The sequence below is a fragment of the Hippocampus zosterae genome, chromosome 13, assembly GCF_025434085.1.
Source record: "Hippocampus zosterae strain Florida chromosome 13, ASM2543408v3, whole genome shotgun sequence".
Classification (NCBI taxonomy): Eukaryota; Metazoa; Chordata; class Actinopteri; order Syngnathiformes; family Syngnathidae; genus Hippocampus; species Hippocampus zosterae.
The window spans coordinates 15,189,361-15,202,746 of NC_067463.1; the positions used below are offsets into that span (position 1 = coordinate 15,189,361).

The 13,386-nt window shown below is 41.9% G+C and overlaps 2 protein-coding genes across 4 annotated transcripts; one reads left to right on the top strand and one right to left on the bottom strand.

The window, feature by feature from the left end:
* Nucleotides 1-2,189: 2,189 nt before the first annotated feature.
* Nucleotides 2,190-5,823, top strand: LOC127613814 (uncharacterized). Of its 2 annotated transcripts, none has more exons than XM_052085070.1 (4): nt 2,190-2,542; nt 2,866-2,996; nt 3,098-3,131; nt 4,337-5,823. In XM_052085070.1, exons 2-4 carry the CDS (start codon nt 2,904-2,906, stop codon nt 4,717-4,719), a joined length of 510 nt encoding a protein of 169 aa, XP_051941030.1. In that variant the 5' UTR covers nt 2,190-2,542; nt 2,866-2,903; the 3' UTR covers nt 4,720-5,823. The 2 variants fall into 2 exon arrangements, with proteins under 2 accessions (XP_051941030.1, XP_051941029.1); XM_052085069.1 differs by having other exon boundaries at nt 2,193-2,542; nt 2,619-2,996.
* Nucleotides 5,824-6,480: 657 nt separating this feature from the next.
* Nucleotides 6,481-10,893, bottom strand: LOC127613808 (tumor necrosis factor ligand superfamily member 14-like). 2 transcript variants are annotated; one of them, XM_052085063.1, is made up of 6 exons: nt 10,693-10,893; nt 9,110-9,178; nt 9,010-9,025; nt 8,421-8,486; nt 8,045-8,282; nt 6,481-7,926 (listed from the first exon to the last, which is right to left on the bottom strand). In XM_052085063.1, exons 1-6 carry the CDS (start codon nt 10,891-10,893, stop codon nt 7,725-7,727), a joined length of 792 nt encoding a protein of 263 aa, XP_051941023.1. In that variant the 3' UTR covers nt 6,481-7,724. The 2 variants fall into 2 exon arrangements, with proteins under 2 accessions (XP_051941023.1, XP_051941024.1); XM_052085064.1 differs by having other exon boundaries at nt 8,992-9,025.
* Nucleotides 10,894-13,386: the final 2,493 nt, after the last annotated feature.

Sequence of the window (13,386 nt, forward strand, 5' to 3'; positions counted from 1 at the left end):
ACTCCTAAATTGTCCATAGGTGTGTAACTGTTTTTTTTTTTTAATTGGCTTAAGGAATAACGGCTTGGGTTTTTGGCTCATCACATAATTTGCTGACTCTAACTCTACAATCTCAATTGTGGCTGAAACAAGTTTGAGACAGCTAGTGGCACTATGTGTCAGGAAAACAAACTTTCCCTTCGCTGACTGTCAAAATGGTTTACAGCACTGTGAAGGTGAGTGAGCGCTGTTGTCAGAGTGAAAAAATGAAAGTGAACACAATGCAGCAGAGGTAAGCCCTAACCCCCCGCCCCCTTAAGTTTAGTGACGTTCATCTGTATGTGCTATCCTTAGCTTTATACCGTCATGCTGAACTGTGAGGAAAACACACACAAAAAATGTAAAAAAAAATTCCCACAAAGGTTACGGCAGCCCAAAGTTACTAATAGCCAGGAATGACTCACACGACTTTAACGGTCTGGCTTTCATACTGTCATGAGTGTGACATGGTGACTTCCACATCTCTCCCTGTCACTCCCCCATATCAAAGATCCTCTCATTTTCCTTGTATATTCTCGAGTGTCGTTTTTCATGATACTCAAATTACCCGAGCGCTGACTTCAAAGTCTGCATGTTATGTGTGATTACATCACCTGGAGAGATTTTTAGTGCAAAATGTTTCAGTGGACTCCACACATCTTAAAAAAGAAAAGGGAGCCCAACCACACTGGGAAATTTAAAAAAAACAAAAACATTTTTATCGTTTCATTGTGATGAATTAATTTCTTTTGCCATATTCTTTTAGTTTTTTGGTTTTAAAGCTTGCCAAGACAAGAACAAATGCCAAAAAATGCTTTAAAAATTGTAATCATATCTTCCCTTCTTTTTTGAGGACAGTGCAAATGCCTTTTTGACTGTGACAAATTATACTTAAAACACAAAATACTCCAACAATGATGCCAAATAATCTGGGTATCTTTATTTCAATTTCTTTTCTTCTATTTTATCTTGACTCAGTTTCTCATGCATGCTATATTTTACAATTAAACGTCACATTGCAATGTTCTTCGTATATTTGCCTCGCTGTGAAAGGTTCAGAGCTCATCTCAGGGCTTTCTGTGTGATATTTCTCTGGGTACATCAGTGTTAAAAATGTCCACAGCTTGTGCGTTTGAATTGTATCGGTTCTACACTTGCGGCCCATTGGGCCAGTGGTTAGCGCATTGACCTCACAGTGCAGAGGTTCAATCCCACCTCCGACCACACCACCATGCATACCATGTGCCCCATTTACGAACGGGTCTGCTTGATTGTGATGTACACGGGTGCTGACAGGAGTGCAAGTTTGTGAGCTTGTTCGTTGCGCGCGCCCCCGCAATGCGGGTCAAAGTCCGGGGTCCATTTTCTTACACCAGTGCCGCCTTGTTTACACCCAAGAGCAATGTAAGTGCTCCAGTTCACTTAGAAGCATGTTTTGGGAATCGAGGAAAAAACTGAACAGGAGCATGTACTGGTAGAGAAACCCATGGAAGGCTGGGGAAAACGTACAAATTGCACACAGAAAGCATGAGCCAAGATTCACAGAATGTGTGGGTTTGGCTAAGAGGCAGATGTGCTGAACACACTCGGCCACCGGATCTTAATCCACTGGAGGGGGAAATAATAATTTTCCAAAGGATTTAACAGTATGCAGCAGCAATTTTAAAATATCAAAAGTTTTTAACAATGGCTATTTTCATAAACTGTTTGACAGAAAAGCATCCTCTTCCTGTTTGCTAGCTGTTTAGATTTGAACAGACAGTCATAAAATAAGTTGTGGATAGGCAATACAGTACACATGCAATCGAAAACACGTGGGGAAAGCGATTGTACCTCCTTTCGCTCTCTGAGTTGCGTCAACAAGTCATCCACATGACGGGGAATTCCTGACGTCACATGAATGCATTAATATGATTGGTTGACATGGGAGGCGAAACCGTTTATTGTGGATGTGGCAAAATTGCGCCTGAAAACGTTTTTCCTCTCTTATTCCAATGATGTAACTCAAGCGCTACACTCCATCCATACCTGCACAGCGTCCCCCGCACCCCGACCACCCCTGCCCCCCCCGCCCCCAATACCGGTGTTTTTGTTGTTCTTTTTCTTTTTCATTCGTTTATTTTAAGATTTAACAGGTGCTTTTTTAAACTTTCGTTCGATCGGTCTGTTGCTGTTATTTTTTTTCGTATATTCGCCGGGTTTCAAGTTTTGTTGTTTTGTTTTATTCATGATCAATTTGACCGTTCAAAATATGTATTCAAATGTTTGTATGCCTTTTTTGTGGCTTTTTTAAAAATGTCTTTCTTTATTTGTAAGGTTCACGGGTTAGATGTTTTGTTGCTCTTTTTTTCTTACTTTTTGGGGCATTTTGACAGTATGGCGGAGAGTGGAACCGGTTTCATTTCCTCTGTCTCAAAATAAATTATGCGGCGCAAGAGGTTGCGAAACCTCGAGGAGTCTCGGAAAGTTTTCACGCCCCCGGGCAATGAATGCATAGTGGAGGAGGCGGCGGCGTGAGAATAAGGTAAGGAGGGAAACCCATGACTTCCGTGATTTTTCCTTTTGTGTGAAACCGAACTCTCGCCTTTTGGCTATAAAAGGGCCGGCTCGGCGACACTCTGTTCAATCCCGTGGGCCGGACCGGACTGTGGTGCAGAAAGAGCCTCTATCCTGTGGAAGTTATACCCGCTACAATTAGACGTCTTGTCACCTCAACCGTGCTCATGTGCGCATTGTTGGGACATAGACCAAAAGACATGGATATTGAGTGTCCGGAGAAGAGAAGCCGTGATCGTGGTCGTTGTCTGGACGTGTGCATGCTCGTGTCAATCCTCGTCCTGTTTGCAGCGCTCACTGCCCTGGCTGTTGCTTGCATCCCGGTGCTGATGGAGCTGCGCTCCACTGTGGACTCACGGCTGCCGCCGTTTCAATCTGCTCCAGAAGAACTGAGAGGACTCGCATCGAGCCCGGCATACAAGGTTCATTTTGGATTTTTTAAATCAGACATATCACTCAAATGCCTTTTCCTCTTTTGCACAGCATATGACGTATTATGCCATTGTTGTTTGTCTGTTGACAGATGCAGAACTTTGCGTTCTTGGAGGCAGTCTCAAGTAAGTCCATTTATTTTTTGGGGTGAAATGTGTTTGAAAATCATCCGTCCGTTTTGTCCAGCGCGAATCCTAATTAGGGTCTAGCTGTAGCAGCTGATTCTGGGCGAAAGGTGCGCACCCTATACGGATACAACCATTAACACCTCCTGATAATTTCGAGTCTTCAATGAATCTAACATGCATGGTTTTGGAATGTGGGACGAAGGCGGATATCCGGATGTCAACTCTGCAGTGGAAGCAATAAAATATTCTAGCCTCATTATTTTACATTGTGTTTTTTTGCTCACTTTAGAATCTAGGAAAGTTATTTCATATCCGTTTCCATTGTCATGACCAATCTTCTAGAGTACTGCCTTATTGTGCAAATTTCAAATCAGTTAGCAGCGTGGCTCCTTGCTCTATCAACGACACTCTTACTGATGACTACATACCATTCATGTGTATTATTAGTTGTGGCGTTGGATGTTCAGAATAGAGATTATTTATGTCAAAATAGAAATGAACACAATCTTAAAATGTCAAATATCAGTCATCTCATCACATTTGAAGTGAATTTGAGGTCCAACTGTCATCAATATAAAACGTGAACAGACTCTCTGTCCTCCCTCATTGACCAAAGGGGAAATGAACATTCACTGAGATCAATGAAAGCCGATTGAGAATCACCTCATTGAGGTTGTCGGTTTGAATCGGGCTCCGGCCTTCCTATGTGGAGTTTGCATGCTCTCCCCGTGCTAGCGCCGTTTTTCTCCCGGTACTCCAGTTTCCTCCCATATTCCAACAAAACACACAGGGTAGGTTGATTGCACACTCAAGTCTAGATCGTCCCGAGCTGTGATTGTGAGCACGAAGGGGTGTTTGTCTTTGTGTTCCCTGCAATTGGCTGGCAACCAGCCTACTGCCCAAGGGCAGCTGGGATAGGCTCCAGCATGCCCGTGAATGAGGATAAGCAGATCAGATAAGGGATGGATGAAACTATTATTTCCGAAAGCAAACCTCACATGCATTGCAGCAACAAAAGATCATTTAACGTGTAATTTTTGAATGGATATTGAAAGTGAACCTAAGCTAAGCAGGACAAGTGTTTTGTCCTTGATATGGATTCATGTCAGCTGTCTAAATTGCCTGCCTTGTTCTGACGTCTCCGGTTCTGTAAATGAAGGAAGGGAATGTCCCTAATTGGATGCGTTTGTCTCTTTTCACAGGCAAGTTGATCAACTCAACCGTTCAGTGGGATCCAGTCCACTACGGCACTGAGAAGTCGATTGGAAGCAAATTCCATTTTGACTCAAAGCAACACTCGCTGTGGCCCCGACACGCGGGGATTTACTTCATCTACTTGAACCTCAACCTGACCTGTACGTACAATTGCAATGCCGGCCTCCTCAGCGTGCGTGTGGGAGACGCACTGAGCTGCCAAGTGGAGCTTCGCGCAGAGCCGCTTCCACAGAGCAAGAATTGTTGGACAGTGGGCTGGTTGGACGGCAACACGCGGCTGCTCACCCACATGAGTATACCGAAAGAGGGACTGCAGGACTGGAAGCTGGAGCTCACTGGTTCCAATTTGGGCATGTTCCTCGTGGACTAATATCTGACATCAGAACCGCCTCCCTGTGACCTGTAAGTAATCCAACGAAAGAACAAAACAAGAGTATCTTGTGCACGACTTTGCAGAGCTCATGGGTGGGCGGGAGAAGAGAAGAGATGTTGCAATCAGGAAGCAGATATGGACTCGACACTGACTGCCTCTTTGTAATAATTTGCATATTTATTTGACAAGATGGGACTATTTATGTTGCATGTTGCTGTATGCCAAATACGATGCTATTATATGTTAAGAACACTACATTAGTGTTAATGTGCAATACACTTTTTTAAAAATTTGAGTTGCTCGTTCTGTTTTTGTTTTATAAATGGCTTTGAGATTATCTTCTGGTTTCACTTCATGACATGTTGGATCAAGATCAGTTGGCAGCACTGCAACACTGACTGTAAATCATTGCTTGGGTAATAACACAATAGAAAGTCGAAGGCGTGATTAGTTTTGCAAACAAAGATTGAAAATATCTACGGAGCAGTTCAGTTTTGCTCAATCAACACAAACTAACATGTAAATATAAGCTTGTGTAAGATCAACTTGAATTTTCACTCAAAAAGGAATTGATTGAATTGATGAAGCTTTTCTTGTCATCCACACATTCATCCATTCGCTGCGCCGCTGATCCTGTTCAGGGTTCAAGCGTGATGGAGTCGATCCCAACTTTCTTGGCATGAAGCACTCCCACAAACCGGTCAGTCAATCAGGCGCACATAGACGACTGTCGACAATTCAGTCTCCCATTCGCGCCGTTTCTGACTGAACTAAATCCTTCCATGCATGCTCGGGAGTCCGTGACTCCCGTCAACCAATTCCATGCACTTGTAGTTCATTTCCAAATCTGAAGAATCAAACAGAAGTAAGCGAAACAGGTTGACAGGAACATACATGTTTCATTTAAGGTGTAAGATACAGAGATGTAGCTCTAGATTTGGACATTGTTCAAATAAAGTGTAACCAAAGGATGTCAGGTGTATTGTTGAATGCACAAATTGTGGTCTTGCAAAATGTGATGAACCAATGTAAGTCCAATGGACAAACTGCACCGCGCTGATTGTATCCATATTAACATGGAAATAAATATATGAGCTCATATTTCTCTTTGTGTTTGCATGTGTGTCTGCGCGTGTGTGTGTAAAAAGGAGAAAATGACGTCTGTGAAAACAATTGCGACAAAGTTATCAGTGGAATATTTGAAAAGTGTCTCGCGAAGGGGAAAGTTCCCTCTAGTTGCGAGTAGCGGGAAATAACAGTGCATCACTTCCTGTTTATTTATTTTAAAGTGTGGTTTAGTTAAAAAAAAAAAAAGCCCATAGCCACCCAAGGTGGCAATGTTAACAAAAAAAATGAATAGAAATTGTTCCTCGGCATTGTGATTTGTAAGCTTTATTTCATCAAAAGCAAATTCCGGAAATGTTTTTCTTTGGTCACTTGCATGTCGTGCACAGACGGTTAGAATTACCTTTCAAGATTCAGCATGCTCAGCACAAATTTTGCTGGAAATGCCACATCAGTTTAGCATTTGTTATTGTGATTGTAGTTGCACATTGAATATATAATTACGTTCATATATTTTGTTGTTGTTGTTGCGGCAGAGTTCTACACCACAGAAAACTACAACTACAACAATAAATGTATTGTCTGTGATGTCATTCTTGCGCTGGATCTCATTCAGACAAGATCTTTCGAGAAATCAAAGACAAAACAAGCAGCGCAGGGTGAAAAATTGAGATTTTTTGGGGGGGGAGGAGGGATAAATGTATAAAAGCCAGACAGGTACTGTATGATTAAATACATGCTGTAGAAAGTTATATTTTTCACTGAAGATTTATTATTTTCAATGAACAGATGTAAATTCCGAGTAAATCCGTTTTTGAATTGTTTTGAGATTACCACCAACCACATACTGCCCAACATTCATGTTGTAAGGTGTACACAGGAGATGCGGATGTGTTGATTCGGTGCTTATGACAGGAAATAACCCAATTATTTCAAGAGTCTGTCTAAACATGGTCTCTCCATTTACCACGTGGTTTCCATATCTTGTAGACTCTTTTTGTCAATTTCCATGCTGTGCAGCCTTGCATGCACTTTTATCTGAAGAATGGTACTTTTAGCAAAGGTCCTAGACCGACATTTACACAGTGCGATGGAAACGTATTTGGACAATGAGTCTGCCTCCATACTTCATCACAATCCTTTTTTAAATAAAAGTCAAGATGTCATCAAAGTGTAAGATTTCAACTTCAATTAAAGACGCTAAAAAGATGCGCTGGAGCCTATCCCAGCCGTTTTTGGTCAGTAGGCGGAGGACACCCAAAACTGGTCAGCCAATCGCAGGGCACACAGAGACGAACAACCACTCATGCTCACATTCACACCTGGGGACAATTCAGAGCGCTCCATTAACCTGCCATGCATGTTTCTGGAATGTGGAAGGGAAACAGGAGTACACCCACGCAGACCCGGGGAGAACATGCAAACTCCACACAGGGAGGCCGGAATCGGAATATTGGATGTTTCTTTACACTTTGCAAAAAGCTGAGTCAACCACACCAACATGGGTGTCGTTTTTCTGGTTGCCTTTCTATCCTCTCCTTTTTGCATCTATCCCTCACCACATCCTGCTCTTAACACACGCACACCCGCACACACACACTGCTTTGCAGGCGCATGTTTTAAGACACATCAGCAAATTTGCAACTGTGTAACGTGACCTGTAAGTTTGTGGTTAGCCTGTATGTGACTGGAGCACTAAATATAATTGCAAACAAATTTAGGAGTATTTTAACAATCCGGAATAGATATAATCATATACTGTGGTAATACAGAGAATTTTTAGTCACGCAACCAATAATCAAGTCTGAATATCAGATATAGTTTGAGATTTCAATCATTTTCTTTTTTTTTTTTGGAGTGCTTCTAGTACATTCAGACTAAAAGGAAGGAAGAAATTAATCACAATGAAACACATGTGTGATGAGATATATATATTTTTAAACATGTTTCTGTGGAGATATCATAAAGGCGCCCATAAAATTTTCAGTCGCTCCTGGACGCAACTTGCGTATGCTATCCACCGTGACAAAAATTTGATCTCCGGACTGCAGGTGGAAAATTCCCGCCAGGTAACTGTCCCACAAATCCTCCCCACCTGATGACTTGACACTTGAAGGTTCGCGAGTCCAGCAGCGGGACCTGGAGGAAAGAGTCGACATAGCGCCAGCAATCGAATGGCCCCACTCAGACTGAGAACAGTTTGAAATGGTTGTGTAGCAAGTTAGCAAGTGAAAAAGAAAACAAGGTGCTCACTCACCTCTTTGATTGCATCAGTTCTATAGATCGGTCGTATGCTCCTGTGTCTTTCATCACTTTGTGCTGGATGAGCGAACACACTTCTGCAGCATTTATTTGCACTTTGGAGTAGAGGTAGTAATAACCGTCCTTCTCCACCAACAGGCGGCCATTTTTGTAGCCCATCTGGTGGGTGATGGAGTCGCCATCTTTGTCCAACCACTGCACCACATTTTTCTCCCCAAACTGATCGCTGCTGCCTGTCATCAAGTAAACAGAGGGGTCTACCAATACATTCAAGCAGTAGCTATAAATGTCGATCTAATCAGACGCGCTTATCTCCATTTTGATCTTCATTTTGTGTAACACTGAAGGTGTCGTATTAAGAGGACTCTTACATATCAGGTGAGCAAAGGGCTTCGGCCCCAGCAGAGTTGATTCTGGGTGAACCTCATCGGAGCCTCCTGTTTCCAGAGGGGAGAAAATCAATCAGTATGACTATATGATTAACTCATTCAGTACCAGCCAATTCTAGACCAAGTCTGAAAAGACGTTTAAAAACGTCTTTGGGAGTGAATGAGTTAATGACAGTCATCTACAATATTTTGAATCTGTCCCATCAAATAAGGATGTGAATCATCATACATTTATCCGTTGTTCAGAGTTGTGTCAGCTGTGTAAAATGGATTGTTGAGTGATTTTGTCATGAATCAACTGAGGCATGTTTTTACTATTTGCATGCCTGCACCAGAGGCCTACTCGACTTGGTCTCCAGTAGTTTTTGGTCTAAAGAAGACTCAGCTATCATCCACATTGACTTAAGCATGACATATATTTCTATTTACGGACACACTTGTGTTCACAAAAAGAGCCTGTTTAAATTATGGCAATAATACATTTTTTCCGCATCAGATTGTAATTTTGGCTTTTGGCTTTTTTTGTGTGCAAGTTTCAACATAATCATCAAACCGTCCGATGGCGCTCGACCTTTTAAGGGGCCAACCTGCAAGAGACAAAAAATAACTCTAGCAATTCAGAAGCACAATGTGACATATTAATCACTGACAAACTCACCATTTAATCTTACCTGCTGGGCGGATGTTCTAGTGTTGGACATGTTTCGACAGAGAGGATCTGAGACACAGATGGAAAATGCCTGCAAGGGGGAAAGTGAAAAGACAAGTTAGACAAAGCACAGTTAAAGTTAGACAAGCACAGTTAGATGTCACAAGTTCAAGAGCAGGAAGTGCTGTTGTTGTCTACAAACCAAAAGAGGCATTTTGTCAGGAGATTTGAAAGGTGTCATCGCAAGCACATGCAGAACAGTTTTTGGTTGATGTGCTGACATACAATATAAAGGGGAGTGAAAAGGTGGATGTCAAACCTTTGTGCGGATAACCGTTGAATTTCCTGCCGTGGTAAATTAATGTCAAAATATTTATATAAATCCACTTTTTTTTTAATTTACTGAAAATAACTAACGAATAACTATTATGTCGACTTCATCAGGATCATAATGTTTGCGATTACTCCTGTTAAGAGGAAAACACCATTTTCTCTGTGCACACCGTACCCTAAAATCACAAATAAAGACCCTCAAAGTTTTAGAATGCAATCTAAAAGCACAAAAAAAAGAAAAACAACCACGGGGGGAAAAAATAAAGTAGTATGTCCAAACTATTTTAATCGACATCCCCTAACACTTAAACCATTATTGGAAGGAGTCGTTCTGAAATGTTAACGTCATCGGGGGCGGGGATGGAGCGGGCAAATTCCAAAGTATTATTATTATTTTAATGATATTACGATCATATTATTCAACAATTTACTGCTGTGCTGTTTTCGCACAGTTCCAATCTTGTGAAATACAGTTTTAAATAAATAAAGTGCAAACTATAATGTAAGACACGGGTGCCGAAACCTTTTGGACCAAAGATCTACTTTTCGATCAACTAACCTCACGGGATCTACCCTTATCGGCACGCGCGCGCACGTGTTTTAAAGTGCTTCCCAGGGCCCTCCTAGGTTCCTATTCTTTGCCCGTGCCCTCTGTGAATTGTACACGAAGCAAACTCTGAATGAGAATAATGACGATAAAAGATAGAGCGCAACAGCTCTGATCACAAGCTGCAATTGCAGACTGCTGAGCGCCAACAACTTCCGGTGACGTCATCGCGCCCCACCGTAAATTCAAGATTTATTTGCTTCATTTTATTTTTTAAATATGTATTTTGTGAAAATGAGACTGATAGGATGATTAAGGTGCAGCGTACATGAACACAAAAAATATATTACTAACATGTACAACGACACACAAATGGTTGTTTGGGGTTTTTTCTCCTCGACACTCTTCGGATCTACTTGGGGCCGGTCTTAGATCTACCGGTAGATCAGGATCGACGTAATGGGCACCCCTGATGCAAGACATTTATTTTTGGAACTTGACAAATTTGACACAATGGGCATGTGACTTAAAGAGAGATTGCCAAAGCAAACATAATGGGGATGTTGAGTTGTTTCAGCTTGCGAGTGTGTCTGTGTGTGTGTGCGTGCGTGCGTGCATGTGTTTGTGAAAGGTGGAGTGAGAAAGTTCATGACGTACGGAAAGGGAAATTTTGGATGGAGAAATGCAGTCTACACAAGAGCAAGATTTGAAGACATCAACCTCACCTCAGTTATCAGGTAAAGTTTATAGACAAAACATCCCTCCACAACAAGTCCCAGCATGGCCAGCGCCACCACCAGCAGAAGAACCTTGTTTCCTGTCGGAGTCCATCGTGTTTTTTTCACAGGTCTGGGAGCGGGGAAGAAGCCAGCTTGGCTGTCCACCACAAAGACTTGAGGGTGCCGAGCCACGCCGCCCTCTGCCATCTCCTGTCTCCCGCTCCACCTGTGACGCAAGGAGGCAAAAGGTCACAAGGCCCATCTGGGCAAGGAGGCAGCGGGCATACTCGGACACAAAAAAAAGATAATGAAAGGAAGACAGACAGATGGACAGACATAAAAGGCCTGTAAAACAAATAGCGGTTCCCCCCTGTGGGAACATATGATGCAACCTCACTTCTCGGAAGTGAATACTCTATAGCAGGGGTGCCCAAACTTTTTGGATCGAAGATCTACTTTTTGATCAACTAACCTCACGGGATCTACCCTTACCGGCGCGCGCACGCACACACACACACACAAATTTAAGATTTACCTGCTTTATTTTATTTTTTAAATATTTTTTTTTGTGAAAATGAGACTGATTAGTGTGCAGTGTATATTAACACAAAAAATATATTACTAACATGTACAAAGACACCCAAATGGTTGGTTGTTTTTTTTCTTCTCGACACTCCTCGGATCTACTTGGGACCTGTCTTAGATCTACCGGTAGATCAGGATCTACCTAATGGACACCCCTGCTCTATAGTCTATTGCAAGAATATGAGTATAGCGTTTGAGAACAGACACTAGTACATTTAGCAATATTTATTTTTACAGACAGTACCTTGGATTTATTGATGCTCCAGATGTTTCTTCTGAACTCAGCCACACATCCAGCAGATAATTTACCCAGGTTGGGATGCTATAAAGCCAACAAAACAAAATCCATAAAATAAACAAAACGATTCAAACAACCACATCGATGGGAGACGTTAGATGAATGAATAATATCGTGAGCTTGGAAAAATGCCTCACCTTACAGCCACCACTATAGGTGAACACAGAGCTGACTGTCTTGCCACACACATATCCTGCTGTCACCAATATTGTTTTTTTTTTAAACAAGCTCGTGTAAGGAGGAAATGAAGACGACACAGGGAAGAAACAACCCGAGAGTAAGAGAAGATTGTGTGTCTGGGACACTCCCCACAATGAGTACTGAATATATATTTATAGTAGTTTCTCATCAATGAGGCATACTAATCTTAGCAATGTAAATACCGGAGAAGAGGAATTGATTCAATGTTGGGTGGCGACGCGTGTTAACTGTTTGAAGGTGACAAATGGCTTGCCCAGACATGAACATGTCGTCCACGTTCTATTAATTGTCCTCATGCGCTTTGTCAACACTTGGATGACAGCGAGTATTCCCTCGTAGTGAGTATGACAAATACTGGAAGTTGTGATTGTGATTTATAGTAATTCTCCGTGAGCTCATGTTTCCTTCTGGTGTGTGTGAACACGCTTTTCAGCAGCAGATTTTCTTGCTCTCGGGCTCCTCCTGTAGTTGTGAAGTGCCAAATTGTGGGAAATACAAATGACACCGCACCAGAAGTCTTTGTTTACTTGCAAATCATCTACACGACTTTTAAGATAAGCACTCATCTGCATTGTTTGGGACTAGGGTGTGTGGCAAGAGGGTTGCATGGAGCACTTGCATTCATAATAATGGGAACACAAACGCACCATGAGCATGTCATGGATTTTTTGTTTTCATTGAAGGTTTGTTCCAGTACATTAAAAAGAAGAAGAAGAATGAGAACAAGAAGAAGAAGACAAAGTCAAAGAGCAGAAAGAATAGGCAGCAGATGCACCCGTAGCACCACAAAGGTCACTATTCTCAATCATTTAAAAAACCCCAATAATAATAAAATAGTTAGGGGTAGGTGTACTGTAGTCTAATATTAGTTTATAAGACATGGAAAACAATTATTCATTTTATCTCTACGGCGGCCTGGTGGGCCAGTGGTTAGTCCATCAAGCTCACCTCGCAGAGGTCATTGGTTCAATCCTGGCTCAGGCCTTCCTGTGTGGAGTTTGCATGTTCTCCACGGGCCTGCGTGGGTTTTCTCTTGGTACTCCGGTTTCCTCCCACATTCCAAAAACATGCATCACACGCTGATTGAACACTCTAAATTGTCCCTAGGTGTGAGCGTCGATGGTTGTTCGTCTGTGTGTGCCCTCTGATGGGCTGACTGGATTTTAACTAGTTGGCTGTGTAAAATCACTGATCAAATTTCACCCGCTAAATTCCACGAAAGATGCGGGCAGCTTTCCAACATATAACAACAAAATTTTCATGTTTCTGTGTAAACAACTGTTTGAAAAAAAAAAAGAAGTCCAGTGGTCAACTCACATAATTACTGTCGTAATAAGAGGAAGACAGCACTTCATCACTCGGCCACCATTACAGTTGTCAAGTTGCAAATACCTCTCAATATTTGTATCCATAGATTAAAAAGTATTTCCCCCCACAATATATCCCCTTAATGTAATTTAATTTGGCCATCTAGTTTTAGTTGTGTTTTCCAAATTACTTCCTCACATCAACAACTGTAGAAAGGGCACAAATGTATATATTCAACGCAAGTGTGATCGTGATGAACTTTGCACCCGATATGCTGTCTTTCTTGCAAAAGGGAATTGAACGTGATT

Coding starts and splice junctions, on each gene's coding strand:
- LOC127613814 (XM_052085069.1), top strand. CDS start 2,742: ATGTGCGCATTGTTGGGACATAGACCAAAAGACATGGATATTGAGTGT. Junction 2,997..3,097: donor CATCGAGCCCGGCATACAAG/GTTCATTTTGGA, acceptor GTCTGTTGACAG/ATGCAGAACTTTGCGTTCTT. Junction 3,132..4,336: donor GTTCTTGGAGGCAGTCTCAA/GTAAGTCCATTT, acceptor CTCTTTTCACAG/GCAAGTTGATCAACTCAACC.
- LOC127613808 (XM_052085064.1), bottom strand. CDS start 10,893: ATGGCAGAGGGCGGCGTGGCTCGGCACCCTCAAGTCTTTGTGGTGGAC. Junction 8,487..8,991: donor AGGTCGAGCGCCATCGGACG/GTTTGATGATTA, acceptor CTCTGGAAACAG/GAGGCTCCGATGAGGTTCAC. Junction 7,927..8,044: donor GAACTGATGCAATCAAAGAG/GTGAGTGAGCAC, acceptor TCTTTCCTCCAG/GTCCCGCTGCTGGACTCGCG.